Source organism: Drosophila gunungcola, unplaced genomic scaffold (assembly GCF_025200985.1).
Source record: "Drosophila gunungcola strain Sukarami unplaced genomic scaffold, Dgunungcola_SK_2 000115F, whole genome shotgun sequence".
NCBI lineage: Eukaryota > Metazoa > Arthropoda > Insecta > Diptera > Drosophilidae > Drosophila > Drosophila gunungcola.
Window position 1 is genome coordinate 1 of NW_026453276.1, and position 20948 is coordinate 20948.

A 20948-nucleotide genomic window follows, 5' to 3' on the forward strand; every position below is an offset into this window, starting at 1 on the left:
CGAAGCGTAACGATAGCCCAAAAGTAGGTAATTCCATATTCCGCAAGTCTGCCGATCTACGTAAGCAAAAATGCCTGAAAGTGAGCAAGCCTTTTCTGTCACACGATTCTTCAAAAACATAATTTTAAATAAATACAATATTTTATTTTGGCTTTTTTATTTTTAAATTGTTGCTTAAATTGCAATTACAGTTCTGCAAGCAATGGTTCTGTACCCGTATCTGTGCAATACATTGTAGAAATCGAATATAAATTATTTTTGTTTAATTTAATTTATTTTTAATTGTATTTCCTAGGGCTACGAAAAAAAATGCACTTACAGGACGAAGATACTAATGTCTAGCTGGGACTTGTACAACTAAAGGTGATTCGATTGATTAGTTAACTGGTGAGATTGCGAGCTGCGCTTACGGCTAATACATTTTACAAATATAACGTATACTCCAAGGACTTAAAGTACTTAAATGCGAGTGTGTCGCCAAAAAAAAAATTATTGGAAAGTTGAGCCCCCTAAACTATTCACAGATAAGCTGGCCCAAAAAGCAGGACGTGGTGTTCCGACCCGGAGTCGGATCTTCGCGTTCAACGCATCGAGGAGTGGAGTGGCCACTTAGGCGGTGCTCGCCTTGGCGGAGGTAAAGGCGGCCAGCTGGGCCTTCAGAGCATCGATTTGGCACAACAGCTCGATGTTCTGGCGCTCCAGATAGGCGGCCCTGATGGCGATCTCGTCCTCCTTGATGCGGCGACGGTCGCGGGACTTCTTGGCGGCGGCATTGTTCTTGCGGCGCCGCTCATAGTAGGCGGCATCCTTCACCTGGCTGCCCGCGTTGGCCGCCGCATTGCCAACGCCGCTGGCACTGGTCGCACCGATGGAGCTGGAGTTGGACTTGCCCTCGAAGTTGCCCGCCTGGGAGTCGCAGTCGCTGGACTCCTCGGCCGCAGCCCGGTCCTCGCTCTCGCTGTTGTTGTTGGAGGAGCCGCCCTCGTTGACAGAGCCACTGCGCGAGTTGGTACGACGCATCTTGGGATTGGTAACGGTGCGCGATCCCCCGTTGGAGCTGCGGATCTGCTCGAGCACCCGCTTGCGGTACTCCGTGTAGCGTTCCACCCGCGGATTGTCCAGCAGCACATCGGTGGCCGCAAAGTTGGCCGCAATCACCAGGGGATCGCGGGGAAAGGCCTTGAAGGGGCGGGTGCTCTTGCCCGCCTCCCCGCTGCTGCCGCTGGAGGTGGTGGGCGTGGTGGCCTCAACGGCCGGCGATTGGGGATTCTCCAGCACGTCGATCTGCATGGTGCTTGCATTGCTGGCGGGTCTTGGTGAGTTGGAGTTGGTCGTCGAGGCAGCAGTAGCTGAAGCTGAAGCTGAAACTGAAACTGATGCAGAGGCAGAGGCAGCAGCAGCTGCGGCAGCGGCTGCAGCAGAGGCGGCGGCAAAGGTCTGCAGCAGGCTGGCGGTGGGCGTGACCTTGGGCGGTGCAGCAGTGGGCGTGGCATGCTCCTGCTTGATGTTGCTGTAGTAGAAAGCGGGATACAGCGAGGCCAACTGTTGCTGTTGCTGCTGCTGTTGCTGCTGCTGTTGCTGCTGCTGCTGGTGTTGCTGCTGCTGATGTTGCTGCTGCATCTGGGCGGCATACAGCAGATTGCTGGTGGGCGAGGCTGCGGGGGAACCACTGCCGTAGCTGTAGCTGGTCTGGTAGGGCGAAGGCGTCTTCCTGGGTGTCTCCACACTGTCGCAGCGACGCGAGAGATCCAGGACCTCCGCAGAGGCAGCTTGCTGCTGATTTTGCTGCTGCTGTTGCTGCTGATGTTGCTGATGTTGCTGCTGCTGATGTTGCTGCTGCTGCTGCTGGCTGAGGGCAGCGCCCAGCAACTGCTGCTGGTAGGCATAGGCGGCATACAGATCCATTTTGGGCAGACCCAGGGAGCCCTGAACCGGCAATTGGCTGTGGGGCAAGTGGTGCAGCGATTGCTGCTGGTGGTGCGTCTGGTGGTGCTGGTACTGGTGGTGGTGCATCAAGGGCTTGCGATCTGAGGAGATCAACAGAGAGAGAGAGAGAGAGAGAGAGAGAGAGGGGCAGTTAGTAATCGGATCTATGGGGGATCAGGGGGCGTGGCCAACTTACCAGTCTTGAGATCGAAGAACTGCCCGGCCATGAGTTTCTCGTGCATTAGCATGTTGCTTCAAGTTAATGTATGGTTGCTCGGGGGTTGTAATCCAACTGAGTGATGTGCGGGCTATATAGACCGATGATCTAGCTCTGCTCTTGCTATTGCTATTTGATATTTGCTATTTGCTATTTGCTATATATATCTTCACGCTGACGATGTCGAACGCAAACTGATTTCCTCTCGTCGGAAGCCTCGGCATTTATAGCCGAAATCCGGAGGCTGCGCCGACGCTCCATTCACCACACAAATGGCGGACACGAGCGGACAGCCGAAGCGGTACGAAGCAGGTAGGCGGTGCAAAGGGCAAAGGGCAAAGGGGTGATGTGACTCTATCGCTGTACCACTCCCACTCGCACCCATCTAGCCTCTCTGTCTCGCCGCCTTCGAAAGGGTTTTACAAGGGTGCGGCGGCTGGCCCTTTCCTTTCCGCCTTTGGTTTTCGCATTTTTCGCCAAAATCTTAGCCCTTTGTGTCATTGTTACTTCGCCATTTAGCGTAATTTAACAAAAAATAAAAAGAGTTTTCGAACTTTTTTTTATTTCAACATTTCCCGCGAAAGGATATGGTTTTTATCGGAGGTTATTATGATGCTCAATGGGGAAAAACAGGAAAATTCGTACAACCACTTAAGTGATTTACATTTCGTTTTCCATAGAATCTGTTTATAAATATTTCTATATTGTAATGATCTAGACTTTTTAACTTGAACTTTAGTTATAAGAGAACTCTATTGCATTTTTAAAGTTGTTGAGCACATTGGCAATTTATTTGAAAATTCAAGAACTCCTTCAAACATAATTTAAAACAATTCAAATTTGAGAAGTCAAGAGCTCCTAGCATAATTCTAAAATATTCAAATGATTTAAATCAGTACTAAAATAAAACTCTTATGGTTTTTACATTAAGGTGAAGTAAAAAATTTTAAAAAGGTTTTAACTTTTAGCAGATGTATATGAAATAAATAAAATAAATTTTAAATTTATAAGGATTCTAAAAAGAATGAGCAGCTGAATATAAATAAAAAGTATATTATTTAATGTTTTTAAAGTATCCTCAAAGTGAAGTATGTTGGAAAGACAGTACCTATACTTTTTATGCATGTAAATGAATTATAGCTCACCCTGTTTCGTGGATACATCCAAAGTTCCTTAATATTTCCGACTTAGTCTGTATTAATTAGCGCCAAATCATAGTTTTTGGGCCAGAAAGAGAGGCATTTGGCTGAAGTGAAAGGGACAGCACTCGGTTTGTTGATGATGGATGCACAATGTTCAAGGGTTGCGAATGCTAAATCCGTTTGTTTTGCGCCTTTGTCCCGAAATCCTTTTGCTGACCAGCCCATCCAGGATCTGTGTATCTGGCGTTGGCGATGGCTATGGCGATGGCGATGGCAAATTCGCTGGATTGTGCGTGACAAATTATGGAAATTAGGCCGAGTTCTGTTTCGCTTTCTGCACTTTTCTTCAGCCCTTTTCGACTGGCGTAATTCGCATCCTTTCCGCATTTCGCTAATGGAGAACTGCGTTCCCGGAATCCTGGCAAGGACACTCGCCAGTCTGGCCATTTGATTCATGACGCCGCCACCTCGGGGATCGGGAATTGAGAATCGAGAGTCGAGAATTGAGAATTGAGAGTCGAGAATTGAGAATCAAGGATCATTGCGACAAGTGTCCGTGATGTTGACTGCTTCGTGTTTGTCCTTCTGCTAAAACATCCTCGATGCATTATCCTTTATCCCTTTGGCTTCCGCTGCGGCGTGGGATCCTCAACGTCTTGTTTAACTTTGCTCAACTGTTTGTCCTAACGGTCGCCGCCTCGATGGTCAACGGAAGTGGTTTAAAGTTGGCTCTATCAGTTATGGGAAATAAATCGGGCAGGATACTTACTATTTGAGGTTCAAGGAATGTTCAGCCAGGGCAAAGAGTAACAATTTTGGTTCTAATCTGTTGGCAATGAAGAAAGTTCTTGAGATAAATAAATATTTGTCTAAATATTGTATATAGGAACGATCTAGAACAAGAATCACAGCAAAGAGACTTACCAAAATATAATTTCAATAGTTTCAAGATTAAATAAACAATAACATAGATAATAAATTATATATTTTATTTTCATATATATGTTTCATAGTTCATAATTAAAGTAAATCTCATGTTTTGGGAGTATTAAAACATCAACCTCATATTAGTTATGTGCTTTTATTTGTACATATAAGGTTTACTATACTTGTTAATCAGAAATCAATCAACCATCACTACCTTGAATTCATTCTGCCAATCATCAGATGCCCACTTCCACCTGGGCCACATTTCATTCATTCACTTTTTACAGCTCTCCATTCAGCCGGAGATTGCAAATAAAAAGAGGGATCGATTCAGTAATCAGTAAAAAACCGCGAACTTATCCACTAATCCGTGCGCTAATCCAACCGTAAAAATGGTGGATTAAACTAAAACTCGGCCTCGCCATTGAGTCGATCGCTTACCTGAGGTCATCTAGGATCGCCGCTCGAAAACAGATCCCGGCCATATAACCCAACTCAACTCAACCGAACCGAACCGAAATGAAACGAAACGATCCTGAACAGATGCCATAAAAAGTCGCGGCCAGAGTCGAAGCCAAAGAGTTGGCCAAATTCGCTGTAAAAACCAGATTCAGCGAAAAAAAAAACGGCGTAAAAAACGGAGGACCATAAAGCCATATACTCACATTTATCCGACTGCTGTTCCTTCGTCATAATGAGCCCCGAACCAGAGATGCAATATTTGTGCAATCCTTTGAGTGCCGGAGTGGCGACCTTGAGCGCGTTTTTTACGGACGGACTCTGCTACCTGATTCCCGAACGGGTTGGACTGCCCACCACCCACTGCAAGGAGTACTGGGCCATTGCCTAAAAAACATCCAGGGTTTTATTGCATAATGGACGATGGTTCGGGCGAAAAGGACACATTCCGAACCCGAGTCCGTTCTCGAGTCCGGCATATAAATGCTGTTTTTTAAGGGGCCATAAACCGAAGTTTCGGCTACCCCTAAAAAAAGGGTTCTCTCCGCCGTCCATTGTGACTGCGATTTTTATATGGCCATTCGCTGCTAGGTGACACAAAGAAAATCAGCGACTAATTGACTAAAAGGGTTTCGCCTTATATGGCCCGTCCGAAAAATAAAAGGGTGAGAGGAGTGGCTTGGACTTGGGCTTGGATTTGGATTCGGATTCGGATTCGAGTTCGAGTTCGAGTTCGGGGAACCGCCGTCAACTCCTTTCGCAGCCCATTGTCTTAATGGGTTAAGAGTCGCACATCGGTGTCCACACTTTCGAACGGCCCTATGTCGTAAACCAAAGTTGAAGACAAATTATCGAATATTAGCAGTGCCATTTTGTTTCCCCGAAAAAGTGTACTCTTTTTCACAATTTATAAATAGCTTGTAAAGAAGTTTTTAAATTAAGAATATAAAATATATTATTTATTCAATAATTAATGTATTATAAAAATTTTAAATATCACAAATTGTTATATTAAAATGCAACCATTTTATTTTATTTAATTTATTCTCTAAATACCCTTTTTTTACATGGTCAAGGAAATATTTGTGGAGTAAGCTTTTTACTTTGAAGACCTTATTTCTCAGATGATTTTACTACAGTTAGCAAAATTTATAATTATTTCCTATAACATACTCATTTGATATCAGCAATTGTTATTTTGCAATGGTTTCTTTATTTCGCCTCTAAAATAAATTGCATCTTTAATGTAGAAGTTTACTAAAGAATTTACCAAAGAACATATCTTATCTGATCACTTTATTAAATAATAAAATACATTCTCTTTCCAATAACATTTTTTTGATATCATTAATAGTTATATTGTAATGCTGCTTTGTTTTTTAGTTTTCTTTTTTTCGCCACTCTCTTTCATCGCATTTTCCGAAATAAGATTACTTTTAAATGTATGATTAGTTGTTTGGCCGTCATTCAATTGATTTTCAACTACGATGGCCGCCTAAGCCCATCAGGAAAGGCACTTGGGCCGGCTATATCCCTATATATCCCTATATCCTGCGATGCTAATGACGAAGTAAGTAGTCGGCGAGGAAGTGAACGGGGATTACACGTGCTCCTCGGCCAAAGGACAAAGGACCTTCTTCTTTTCAGTTTTCTGCCCGCTGGAGAGTGTTTTGGGCTGGCTAGCGAAAAAGACTAACCAGGATCGAGGATCGAGGATCGAGGATCGAGAACAGAGGACCAAGGATCACTTGTTTGTTTTCCCTGGCATATGCAAAGTGCACACTTGAAGGGGATAATGGGAACAGGTATTGGCCGAAGGATTTACTTGGGCCACTTCCGCAAACGGAAGTGCACAGTCCACCGACTGCCGACTAAAAAAAAGACACAAGTTAAGTACTCGACGAAGGGAAGCCACCACAATGGACGTAGCTTCCGTCGTCAAATCCTTTGGCTAATTGTTATCCTATGGCCCCTAATCCTCGAGGCTGCTCAATTATGGCATCCCTTTAATTGAGAGACGTCGAGCCGCTCCAAATAGAGTCCATCTTCATTCATGGCTGACCATCAAGGCGTAAAGATCTTGGGCAAATCTTAAAGCCGAAAACTGAAAACTGAAAACCGAAAACCAAAAACCAAAAATCAAAAACCGGAACCCGGCGTCCAAAATGCAGACCAGTATTGCATTACTATGCCAATTAGTGCGGTTTTGATTACCCAAATGACATTTGCCCACAGAGACTGGCAAAGGTTCCAAGTCCCCTTATCTGGCGTAACTCATCTTTTGTTTTCAAATGGGGCGACAGCAAGTCTATCGTATTACTATACTATCTAAAGTTTGTACAGGCCAAACATCACAGCTCAGAGAACTTTAAAGGTTGATAGAGGGCTATTTAAATATTGAACACTGTTTGCGGGGGCGTGTTGGGTTCAAGGCGCTGACTCAAGATTAGTCTGATCGATTGATCGATGGGGAGACCACCGACCACCGACCACCGATCACCGATCATCCCACACAACATTCGTATAATGCTCGTCAAATCGACGCACAAAGAGCTCAATGGACCGAGTGCTATTTAAATGGGCAAAACTAAGTTGCTACTTCCTTACGCCATCATTGTGGCTCTTGTCTTGATGTCCTCTTGTCCCGTTGTATTGCTGTCCCGATGTCCTGAAGTCAGGACCCCAGGAAGATGGCCAGGATACAGGGGATCGAGGAGGGGTGTGTCCGTGTCAACGCCCATCACATCGCATCGCATCGCCATCGGAAAATGTGAAAACGCCCGGGTTGGGAAATCACTCGCAAACACACACAAGACGGACCAAAGAAAGCAATCCAAAGAAAGCAACATTTCACGGCTGATTTCAGTGTGGGAGATCACCAGCTACACTGTCAGAAAAATATACTTCAATTAAAATTCATTGTTTCCTTTTTATTTAGCTTTAAAACCTTTGTTATGTCAAAGCTCTACAAAAAAATATGATCAATAAGATAAAAAAAAAATAATTGTTTTTATTTTTCCTAAGTTTAGTAATGTAACAATTTCTGGAAAATTTTAGTTTGTAAATAAATTTCTTTTCAATTTAACTAATGCAAATGCAAGATTTACTATAACTTAACTACATCAACATTTCTCTTTTTAAAACTGAATAATAATAAATTAGAAACAACATTGTTATTTAATAGTCAATTTAGTGATCTAACAATTTACAAAAGTTTTAAAATTGTAAATAAATTTTGTTCAACATATGATGAAAGTTGACATTACCATAGCTTTTTGTTATGAGAAGTGAAGAAATCGTTGCATTTCTTTAGTATTTTTCTTATCTAAACTGAATATACAAACACAATTTTATTTTTTTTTTTGTAAGTTTGGTGATAGAACTCTTAAATTTTTAAATAAATTGTGTTCAATTAGAATAAAAAGTCGACTTTTCAAAACCATTTTAAGTTACTATAACAGTGCGTTATGAGATACAGAAGTAAGGAATTGAATTACTTTAATATTTCTCTTATCCACACTAAGTACACCAATACAATTTCGCTCAGTGCAAAACTATGCTGCTGTGAGCCTCGATTGCAGGGTATTCGCCACTGATGGAGTATTCATTTTGCATGCATCATTCGTTTTGATGAACTGTCAACGTTTAGGCCATTGTTCCAAAACTGAGATCCGCATCCACTGTATCTGTATCTGTAGCTGTATCTATAGCTGTATCTGTATCTATTTTTGTGTGTGAACCGCTTGCGGTACAGTTATGTGCGGAGAGTGTGAAACATTTCTAATAGCTCACAGCACAGATACCCTTATTCCCAATAATCCCCCTTCATTGCTCACTTAATTTTATGCGTTTTACTGTTGATTAGCTGCCACATCTTCCATTGTCCATTGTTGGTGGACGTGGACCGTTATGGTTATCGTTATGGTAAGGGGTTAGAGTTTGGGTTTGGGTTTGGGTTTGGGTTGGGGGTTCGTGCTGGAGTTAATCAAAGTGCCGGGGGCGTAGGGCCCTCATAAAAAGAGTTACAATCCAGCCGATCCCACTCAATCTATCAAGCGGCCCTTGAAATGTTCACACCTTTTTGCTGGATTGTCCTTGCCGCCACACTCCTTTTTGTTTGAGCCACTGTCATTGTGCGGTTTTCGGGGCAAAGCCGCCTACGAAACCCCGTTAGAATACTGGCTACTGTTAGCCCCCTTCCTCTCCAGAACCCGATCCCTAGATCTTATTGTTGGCCCACAACAATTGCTGTCAAAATGCCATTGCAGCGGTTTGCGGATTTGGCCGTCCTGGTAATTGTGTCAATTGTCAGTTCGCACCATCTCTTGGCTTTCAGTTCTCAGTTCTCAGCTCTCAGCTCTTAACTGTTAACTCTTAACTCCCTATATGAGATCTCAGTGCGGAACGGATGCTGCCCCGTCCGTATCTTATATACAATCGAAATCGGGCGAGGAACGGCAACGGGAAATCCTGGAATAAAATCGGAACTGAACAAAACTGAACTGAACTGAACTGAACAGTCCTAAGCCTCATTCCGCATAACTCTTTCATGGAGTGACTCCGGGCCAGGTCGTAATATGAGCATTTAACCCTGTAAAGTCTTCGGCCCGGCCACGCCCATTGTATCCGAGTTCCGTTTTCTCGAGAGCCACACAGCCACATAGCCATATAGCCATATAGCATACTGCATACTTTGCCTTTTGCCTCGAGTTTTTTCACATGAAACTAAAAACGACTGAAATCCATGAGATTAAACGGTCTTTGAGCGGTTTAAGCCCTTTGTGCTGGCTGTTTCGAAGGTGGCAAAATGTGCCATTGTCCCCGAGTTCTGGCAAAATTATGGACCAGCATATCATTTCATAATTTCCATTTTCATCTTCAAAATGTCTATATCTATATCTATATCTATATCTGCATATGCATATTTTTTTTCTTGGCTTCCGGGAAGGAGAAAACGCAAATATTTTTGCAAGCTCAGTGGGCAGGAGGATTGCGATCCGACAGGTGACCGATGACTAGGTGGCTGGGTGACTGGATGACTGGATGACTGGGTGACTGGGTGACTAGGTGACTAGGTGACCAGGTACAGCTCTGTGCCGATCTTCCAGACTAAGCCTGACTGTATGGCTGCCTCAAGTTAATCTCGCATAATATTGCGTGTCCCGAACCGCGTAATCCGCCTGCAAACAAGTGTCCCGATTTGAGAAGATCTCCACTTTTAAGCCAGGAATGGATTCCAGATGACTTGACTAACTGCCGGGTTAAGCTATGCACGGATTTCACTGAGCCAAGGTCGATGCAAAGTAGTTCCTGGCAAAGTAATGTGGAACAATCAAAAAGGTGAAACAGCTTTGCTAAGAACTACTAAAGTTGAAACATTTACTTCAGTTACCACACATTATTTGATTCATTTATGACCGCTTTAAGCTACTTATCTAATATAAATATCTTAATGTTTTTTCTTTTATCCTCAACAAGTTCTCATATTGTCTTGTTTTATAATGAATGTAACATAAAATAACATATAACATAGATTAAGATTAAACAACAATTTTGAACTCTTTTGAATAATTATCTTAAATGCTCAATCGATTTAAACCTATTATAATTATTATTATTATTACCTACTTTTAAAAACCATTATAGTTTAGAGTTTTATTAGTCTTGTGCTTGAGCTAATACAAGATAATACGTTTTTATTTTGATAAAAACAAAGGAAGTAAGTCCCCAATTAATGTTTTAAGTACAAGTGTAACTCAACTATAATATTTTGTAAGATAGTGGCTCATATTATAGAACCATAAATCAATAAAAACATCGCCATAACAAGTTGCTTTCTCCGTTGCCAAAGATTGAAGTTCTTTCAGTTCAAACTGGTTCTAAATTTTGTGTAACATAGCTATTATATAGTCATTCAAGTTATAGAACCATAATTCAGTGAAAACTCCAATTGCATTGCCATGTTAGGTTTATTTCTCCATTGCCAAAGATTTTTCTAAAGTTTGTGTAACTCAACTAATATATAGTGGCTCAAGTTATAGAACCACAAGTCAGTGAAAACTCCATTGCCATGGATTAAAGTTCCTTGATTCCAAACTGATTCTATTCAACTATAATATATAATATTGCCAAAGACAGAAGTACCTTGAGTATTAACTTGTTCTAAGGTTTGTGTAACTCAACTATTAAATAGCTAATCAATGAAAACTCCATTGTCGAAGATTAAAGCCCAAGCTGATTCTATAGTTTCGAGTAACTCGCCATATTACGTTGCTTCCTCCATTGCCAAAGATTGCGCCATTTTGGCGTCGATGGTCGTGGTTCTAACAACGATATCACAGCAGACTCTTCCAATCTCTGGGACTGGCAATAGAGTAGAAAGTAGACCAACCAATCAGAGGCAGGAGCCACAGCTGGAGGGGATTTCTGAAAAAAACCACCACCGCTGCGACTTCATTTTGTGCTTGTGTTCGATGGCAAACTGGTTCTCCGGGCAATGAATCTGAATCCCAGTCCCCGGCAACTTCATTACAGCCAGGAGATATGAGACCACATATTAGATGAAGGAGGAGGTGGAGGTTTTGATTTAGGAGTGGGTGACGGATCCACAGATCCAGGGCTTAGGGAAAATGTGACAGCTGTGCCAGCTGACCCAGTCCACAGTCCATTGTCCACTGGAGGCCATTGTGTCCATCCGGAGGCGAGGGCGTCTGAGTCTCTTGCATTTAATAAGTAAATAGCGGGCGACAGACAGACACTTTCATTATCGCAAATGAAAGGGTTCGGCTGTGGTTCGGCAAAGCCCTTCTGTGACATTGCCTAGTTTTCCCACTTTTCCTAGTTTTCCCCACTTTTCCCGCTTTCCCGGGCGGTTGCTTAATGATAACAAAAACCGGATGGATGGCGTTGGCTTGATTGCAAGTGGTTGCTCTCTCTGGGATGACCGCTGCTTTGGTCAATTTTTGGCAATTTCCCACAATAGTTGTCTCAACCCTTCTGCTTTTATTTTTATTTTTATTATTTTTTTTTTTTTTTTGGTTTTTTCGGGTTTTCTGGCTTTGGTTTTGTGGGACACAGCAGGGTGGCTGAACTGGAGTTTTGGCGCGTTGACACATTTATTGGGGAGTCTGTGGAATTAGTGGCTGACCCACAACTAGTTTGGGTGCCCCGACTCCACAAATAAATCGATTTGGTGAGCTGTGACCAGGCAACCACCTGCCCATGGTCAAAAACCTTTGTCATTGATACCATTGAAAGCATTGAAACCATTTTGTCCATCAAAAGCGGGGAAACTCGAGAGCGCAGCAATATTATAAGATTATCTGAAACGGGCAACCTCGAATCCTCGAATTTGTGGCCAGACAAGTGGAAGCGATGCGAAGAAAGCAGATCAGATCCGATCAGATCACTTCCTGTCTTACCCTTCGTCGATTATCTTTTTGTCATTGTGGTCGAACACAGTGTTTGCCAAACAGAAATCAGCGGAGCGAGCAAAAGAGTTCCCCCTTTCTCTGCCTGGGAACGGCTGACCCACGGAATCCCTTTCTCCACCAAACCCATATCCACTTAGATATTATATATGGATCGCCTGTCAGCGGAGGCCATTAGCCTGAGTTTTCCCAACAAATCCGGAATGGACTGGGCCACACAAAGGAGGAACACTCACATATGCCACGCCATCTTAGCGTTGAGGCCCACAAAACCCCTAATGATCCTCGGTTCCGGTCCATCTTTGGATACCCCTGAATGCCCTGAATGCCCTGAATGCTCGGCATACCCTGCATACAATTTGCCACAAGTTGCCGTGATTAATTAACTGGCAATAGCAATGGCTATGGCAATGGCAATGGCATTTGCATTTCCATTAGCACGGCTCATGTTGCGTTCTTGTTCGGCTCGTAATTTGAGGCGCTCAATTTTTCGACGCATAATTAGAAGAGAAATGCGGACTGAGGACCGCTGGCTGAGGAATTGTTTCGGCACACGAGCCACACGACGACTTTCCTTCACTAATTGTTGATGGGATCGGTAACGAGAACCGACAAATTCAAAGGAACTGCTGGAAGAAAGTTTCTCGGCAGCCTCCTGCCTCGAAGCCCGAATTTTGATCCTTTCGCTGGGAGTGTGGCAAACGAATCGATTTTGGGTTATGCCCTAAGTGATCCCATTTGTTGGAATTTGTAAACTGTAAAATTGTAGGCAATTGTTGGGAGATTATTTGCTCTAATGTGGTATGCTTTTATGGTTCCATTAGTGTAAGATAAGCTTCAGATTCCAGACTAAACGTCTTCTGATAAATTAGGTTAGTAAGTGTGCTGATTATAACTTTATTATGCTGATTCAGATATATAAAAGCTGCATCAGAGCCCTAGATAATTAAGATCAATCTCAGGATATCAATCAAATCGCTTTGAACTTCGCTTAATCAAAAGAAAATCTAAGCTACAGCCGTTCAAAAGCAAGTTACTTAAGGTAACTTTGGTACTAGTGTGGTGATAAAATTGATCTTTAAACATGTTTTATAATAAAGATTGTCAAGACATAATACAAAATGGTATAACAAAAAGATTTACTACAACTCGAGTTACTTGAGGTGACTTTGGTAGTGTAGTGGTAGTAGTTCTAGTGTGGTGATAGAGTTGATCTTGAAATATGTTTCATAGTAAAGTTAGTCAAAACATAATACAAAGTGTTATCAAAAAGTCTGCAGTATAACTCGAGTTACTTGAGGTAATTTTGGTAATACTTTGGTGATAGAATAAATTTTGAAATATGTTTAACAGAAAAGTAATTTGAAAATAATACGTTGTGGTTTTAAAAAAAAACATTAGTACAACTCAAGTTACTTAACTTTAATACTATTGTATTGATAGAATTGATCTAGAACATGTTTTATAGTATAGTACACCAGGTTCCGTAAGTAAATTCAATCGAACTGGGCTTAACTTCGCAAATAACATCTATCCAGCTTGCCTCTGACCATATCCCAAAGGAAATCCTGGTAAATGCCACAGAAATCGAGTTACTTGAGGTGACTTTGGTACACTAGTACCTAGGTGATAGAGTTGATCTTGAATTATGTTTTATGGTGGAGTAATAGTAAGTAAATTCAATCGAACTGCTATTAGCTCGCAAATAACATCCATCCAGCTTGTTTTTGACCATATCCCAAAGGAAATCCTGGTAAATGCCACAGAAAGCGAGTGTCTAAAGAGCCACACGAGCCAAGCGACAGATCGCCTCCCATTGTTGGCCAGTTTATCAAAGATGGGAAAACAGCCAACTCACGCTTAAGTGGAAGGCTGCCTAATGAGCGTGTTCAGTGCTCTTTTTTCGGGGTCCACGTTCAGTGTTCAATGCTCAATACTCAATGACCAGTGTGGTCAGCAGCTGGAAAACGAACACATGTGGCTCATGCCCATGTCCAGTGAAAGGATTCGACTTTGCATTCTGGCCTCTGTAGTCTGGATGCTGTATTTCAGATTCTTGACTTGGAATACGGCAAAGTAAGCACACATCCTCATTAATCTCGAGGGGGCGTAGATCTGACTGACTCGGGATCATCGTGAGGTTCGAAATTGCTCTGGCCCTAATGCACAACATATTGCAACTTTATGCTGGGGAAACGCGATTCGAAATCCATTTCGATGGCTTGACTTGCGTTTTTGTTTTTCCACCATCAATGGCCAGCTAGTTGGGAGTCCAACGAAAATATAATAAGTGGGCACGTGTTTCTGCTCGCTCTACAGGGCAAAGGGCACAGGGCACAGGGCATACAAACGATTTGTTATTCTACGGCCAACAGGCCCTTGGGCCTTCTTCGATCTTCGTTCCTCGTCTGGCGTTTGTTTTTACACATAAATATTTGTTTTTATTTGCTTAAGCACTGAGAATTTGTTTCGTCTTCTAGGGAACACACTATAGGGAATACTGAACACGGAACACAGCCGAATCCCTGTCCAGGCGCCAATGGAGAACCTCTTAAGCCTTTCCAGCTGCCCAGCGGAAGTGAAGTCGGAGTTACTTAAATAGCCTCACATTCGCTGCGGTCATTGGTTGTGTTTACGAAAACCACACTCCCAAAAGCAGCATTCAACGTTTCGGGTTAAAAAAAAAACAAAACGCTTCAGTCCAAATTGTTGAGTTATCCTGACATGGTAAAAAGAATAACATTGCACATAAATCAGAAAGACTGGAAATGAAATCACGACTTTCAGATAATAGTTCTATGATCTGCATTAAAAAAAATTGGAAATTTTGAATCCAAATGTTCGAAAAGGGGTACAAGATATTTTATGATAAACTTAGTCACATTTTTAAGTCCATTTTAAAAGCGTCAAGAAAGGAGGTTTCCCATTAAAACTATATTATATTTGACATAAAAGGAACCTACTGATTTGAATTTAAAATATTAAAAACTGGATAAACATTTTCGAATAGGGGTACAGCATAAATTTGAAATTTAATCGATACAAATTGCCTAATTAATTAGCAAAAAAGTAAAAGTTAAGTTCCAAAACAATATATATTTGTTTCTGTTCACAAAATATGTCTAAAATCCGAACTGAATAAAAATATCTTTTGTAATTTTGTAGGCTTTAAAATTTAATCAATACAAATTGCATAATAAGTTTACAAAAAATAAATTTTCAATTCTAAAAGAAATTTATATTAATTTTATTTCTGTTCTTAAATGTTCTTATAAAAATACATTGTTTAAAATATGTTGAATTTGTTTTGCAATTTTGCTGTATTTAAGTTGTTATTTAAATAGATTTTCTTTCATGAATTGCATAAGCTTATTGATTGGGAAATGGGCTGAAGAGGTGCAATCGGCTGCCCAGCCACCGAGCACTGCGTCTCCGCTCTGGATTAGACTAATTTTTAAATGGAATTGCAGTTTGCTCGGTTCACACATAGCTGGTCTGCTCTGAATCGCAGGATGGCAGGATGAAAGGATGGCAGGACGTAAGAGACTCCGGGCCCAGAGTTGTGAGCTGTGGGCGTGTGCGGGCCATGGATTTCACACACCGATCGCAGAAGGAACGGTTCTGCAACGATCCGTTCGCAGCATGACGAAAGGTAAATTTGTAAACAATTGTGCTAATTAAGCCAGCCCAATAAAAATCGGCTCACGGAGGCCTGAGAGGCCTGAGGCCTGAGGCCTGAGATCTCAATCTCCTGGGGAGATCCAGGCGAGCACTTGAACTAAATCCGGTAGCTTAAACGAGTTAAAGGAACTTGAACGGAACTTAATCCCATAAATTTGGGAAAAATACAATTTTAATCAGGTTAATTCGTGTGTAGCGCGACTGTTGCATGGTTTCGGTATTCGGGATTCGGGATGTGGGATCTGTGATCTGTGATCTGGGCTCGGGAATCTGGGCCATGGGATCAGACGTTCAGGTAGGCGTTAGGTCGGTCAGTGAGTGGGTCGAGCGAAAGGATTAGGCCCTGGATCTCGGGGATTTAGCGCAAACAGAGGCGCGTCCCGCACTCCTGCGACATTTTAATTTAATCTCCGATTACGGCGAGCGAAGCAGGAGATCGCGAATAGCGAATAGCGGATAGCGGATCACGGATCGGGATCGGGATCAGTCCGCCAGATTAGGCCACTCGCCTGCTCGTATATTGCCAAATAGTGCTCGAACTCGACCAAGGGGCCAGTTCGATTGCAAAAGTTTCACGTAAATCCATAAGATTAGATGGCTAGATCCCCAGATTTCCACATTCCCTGCCGCGCTCAGCCCAATTGTTAGGTCAATTGCCATATCACTTGAGCGGCGAATGGAAAACTGGGCCATCCGAATAGGCCAAGGTAAAAGCAGCCTAGGTAGAGCCGGAAAGCCACTGGTCATGCCCACTAAAGCTAGCAGTGCCTCCGATGATCCCATTCCCCTGATCCCCAGAGTAGTCTGCTGGACTAGCTGCGTTGACTTTCGAACCCATGGGAAGACTAAGTAAACCAGATAGACTTATGCATCTCCATCACCGATTTATAGCGAGCCCTAATATATTTTTAATTTTAATTATAATTTTAATTATAAGATGTAGAAACACATCTTTACGCCAGGTTTCAAAAATTAACTTGTTGATTTATTTGTTTTTTTTTCTCTATACATAAACGGCTTTTACCATATTATAAATAATTTATTTGGAATAGAGGGTACTAACTACTCTGGCCATCGATTCAAATATTTTTAAAATATTTTAAATTTAATTATAATAATTTTTATATGAGAAGACTGAGTAAATGTGTTTCCTTGAAAGCAAAACTAACGCAAGCGAACAAAAAAGTTTGCTATATTTATGATAAACGCACAAAGGTAAAATTAAATTAATGCTACAATTACAACTGCGGTAAAAATTAAAGTATTTTTTAGCTTATGGAAATATCAATCAAAAATAGTTTGGAAGAACATTTTTTTTTAATTTTTTCATCAAGCTAATACTATAAAAAAATGGGGCAAATATAAAAAGGCGCACTTTTCATAGGTATTAAAAACTGTTTTATTTCAATACAAAGTGCAGATGAAGTACGATTTAACCATATGTACTATAACCAAATAAACACCATAAAGAGGAATACAACATTTATAGAACTAAATTGATTTTTGGTCTTGAGGAGGTAACATTTCCTGGACAATTTCTTCCAGACAAAATTCAGTCGAAAACCTCCGACTAATAATTCCTGAATGTTAATTGTCAGAGCCCACGATCCAAGCGGCCACGTGCTGATCATGCGCTGGCTGAAAAGGATTGCCAATCGATCGTGACGCCCCAAAAGGGAAGGGATTAGGGTCGTGCCGTGCCGTGAGTAAACAGATTCTGATCGCCAGGATCTCCGGCGAAATGTCAACACAGATCAGAAGAGTTATTTCGAGGGCTGCGATCCTGGCGAATCAGATGCGATTTGCGATCTGCTATTTGCTATTTGCGATTTGCGATCGCCTTGGGGTTGAAACACGAAAAGGAGGATCGTCACGAGGGGATCGCGGATGCTGATTGACATTTTGGCCTTCTCACCTGGCGGCGAAAGTGAGTGTCCCTTTTCTCGCCGATTGCGATTGGAGTGTGCTCTGCACGTGGCCGAAGGACACACATTCCGAGGTCGTCCTTTGTGTGGTTTGGCCCGCCCGTCGTTTGTTGCTGCCTCTCCTTCATTTTTCCCATTTTTTTCCGCATTTTTTTTGTGAGTTTGATCTCCTTCAGGAAGATACAGTCTGGTTTTCGCCCATTTTCCGCCATCGATTACAGGAAAATGATGATGTTCCCGAAGGATAATCTCGGTTGCAACATCTCGGAGTGGCCTGGCCCAGGGTTATGCATCATTATTTGGCTCACACTTGACATCTCGATTGTTGCCGAAGAAAGGGAATAAAGGCCGGCACAACAAGATGCCAATTAGGCACTTCTTCTTGTTGTGCGATCCGTAGATCAGTTCGGGATTTACAGATCACACGTCCCCGAGGAATGGAGCTTAGCTGGAACCATTTTTATTGAGAATTTCGATGCGAAATCGGACATTTGGCAGCGCCATTTTGCTGCAGCGTTACGAGATTCCCATCACGCAAGGGTTGCACAAGGGTTGAATGCTCAGGAGTCATCTCCAAAGGGGTGGTCACCATCAACCCCCTGACGCCCAACCCCCGACGAGTCGAGGAACACGTGTCCATGATTAAATAAAATGTTTGGCAATTCGTCTAGTCCAACTCTAGCCACCCTTGTGTGACTCTTTTCCCATTTAGTTCTTGCCGAAAAAGGAAGGTAAAAATAAACGGGGGAAGTGACAGCATCGATTGGATATGGGTTATGGGTCTGCAAGTTCCAGTGCCATCTCCCCGACGAAACTAAAGATAGAAAGGGGTGCAGGAACAATTAAAGCCTCTGGCCACAAAACTGACCAGAAACTCGGAGATAATAGCAATCCTCATTCAATACTCATGAGGAAAGAATATAAATTGTAGTTGGCTTGAAGTGTGTATTGAAAATCATCAGAAAATGTAGGAAGTATTTATATCGATTAAAATAAATATCCTATAGTACAATACAATTTAATTTATGAAATATGAAGCATTGTCGATTACCCGATGATTTTTGCCTTCGTTTTAATGGCAGCTATATAATATCGTTTTCCGATTTTAATACAAATTAAAACTGTCACTCTAAAATAGGAAGTTATTATTTTATCTCAAAGCATATTTTTCTATAATTTGCAATTTATTTATATGGTATATAGCGAAATTATAATTTGTATAAATTTATTTTTTTGATTGTTGCTATGGGAGCTATATGACCTGCAATAGAAAGTTTAGAAAGTTTCAACTATTTAGCCTTAGGACGGGCATTTGGAAATGGCTTCGTCGACCAGTGATGCTGAACCAGATTATATATACTTTTCAGGGTTCGAAATATCTTCTTTGAAATTATAGTCCCTTTGCCAGGGTATACAAATATATATAATACGATTTAAAATGTATCTAAAAATATGTTCATTAAATTAACCATTTTAGAGCTCATTCTAAAATTAAAAATACATTAAACTATTTTCAATACAACTCAATTATCACCAAAAAAAAAGAAAAACGGATTCGCTTCGGACTATTCGTTTGAGATGAAAACTTTTGAATATCGTTTTTTTTCCCAGATGTTTTGCCAATTCATTTTGGCCAAGCCACAGACGTGTGAACACCTCGATGATTGGCCACTAATGTCCAGGGGTTCATTTTTCATTTGCCAAATTTTACAGTTAATGCGGAGGACAAAAAGAGCTGAGGAAAAAGCGGCTAATATCCTTCGGCGATTCAACGGAAGCAGGACTCGTATGTGTGTGTGTTTTTTTTTGCTCTCTGGACACACTGGACAATGGCGTTTTTATTGATAAAAATTATGCACGCTGGCAAACAAAGGCGAGTCCCGAAAATGTTGGACAACTTGACTCAGCAGAAAAAAAGAAAGGCGAAGACGAAGACGAAGACGAACGGTGCGGCCACAAAGGACCTGCTGTCATAATGGCTCAATCAGGCAGCAGGACTAGGGGACTAACGGTACACCCATGTACCATGGCATCCTGACATCCTGGCATCTTGGCTATCTGTGTGCCATCCTGGCCCTCTGTTGACACAATGTCTGGCGGACGGGGGAAACGACATTGCTGTGGTCACCCAAATGTCATCCATCCAAGGAAGCGGAAAAAAGGACATCGACATGGCGACAACTTCGACTTCGTCGGCGGCTTACATAAAAAGGATCTTCTCTCGTCTATTTGCCTAACTGTTTCTGCGCAGGACACTCTCAAATTGACTTTGACTTGGACCGAGAATGTGGGCAAAAACAATGTCACAATGATCCGAAAGTACATTGAAAATAGTAGCGTTGAATTTTCTTAATCATATAAGAATTATGTATTATCAACGAATATTTAACTATAAAATAAACTTGATGAATTCCAAAGCCTATGAACAAGAGAAATTCAAGATATATTATGTCAAAATATAATTATTAAAATCTAAAACTGTAAATTTATAAGACATTTTCCAAAACCCTTTCATGATGTGTTAACCCTTTTTATTTTTTAAGTTTACTATTTAAGGCAAAAACGACATACTTTATCCTTAGATTTTATAAAAATATGCCAAGTTATGACCCCTAAAAGTGGTTTTAAAATATTAAATAAAATGATAGTCAAACACAACATTTTTATGGAACGATTATGAAAAAATAAATATTGAAAAATATATAACCAAAAAAGGTTTTAAAACTGCAATTGAATTGAGTGGCTTTCGCTTGAATTGTCAGACAATAGAATTTAATCACGTTTTACTGTTTCTTAGGCCCGATTTTTCCCTGCCAACGTATTTTAAAAGACTCAATTTTCTTAGCTAATTTTCGGCAGTCACTCAGCAGGATGCCCAAGAAAGAGCCAACTACTACTTGGATTTTCTATTGAAAATCTCAACTGTGAAGAGTGGGCGGATCGGGAAGACGCCCGTTTCAGCTAACGATTATGTGGCAGAAAATTTGGCAATTCCGTTAAAAAGCAAACAGGATTCGGCCAAAGGATTTGCCAGCTAAAGCGTAAAATGCCGTTTTCAACCTTTTCTCCCCTGAGGACCTCAACTATTCATTCTATTCTTAGGTAAAGATGACGCGACGCCCTGTTGACTTAAGATTACGAGGATGCAGCCAGCCGGAGGATTGCAGGATGACAGGATGGCAGGATGGCAGGATGGCAGGATGGCAGGAGATCCTGTCCCTGTCCCTGTTCACTTGTCGCT

The 20948-nt window shown here is 41.7% G+C and overlaps 1 protein-coding gene across 1 annotated transcript; it reads right to left on the reverse strand.

Moving 5' to 3' along the window:
- Positions 1-608: 608 nt before the first annotated feature.
- LOC128265362 (protein giant) lies at positions 609-2810 on the reverse strand. The gene is made up of 2 exons (XM_053001321.1): positions 2123-2810; positions 609-2027 (listed from the first exon to the last, which is right to left on the reverse strand). The coding sequence occupies exons 1-2, from the start codon at positions 2172-2174 to the stop codon at positions 610-612; spliced, it is 1470 nt and encodes a 489-aa protein (XP_052857281.1). The 5' UTR covers positions 2175-2810; the 3' UTR covers position 609.
- Between the last annotated feature and the right edge of the window lie 18138 nt (positions 2811-20948).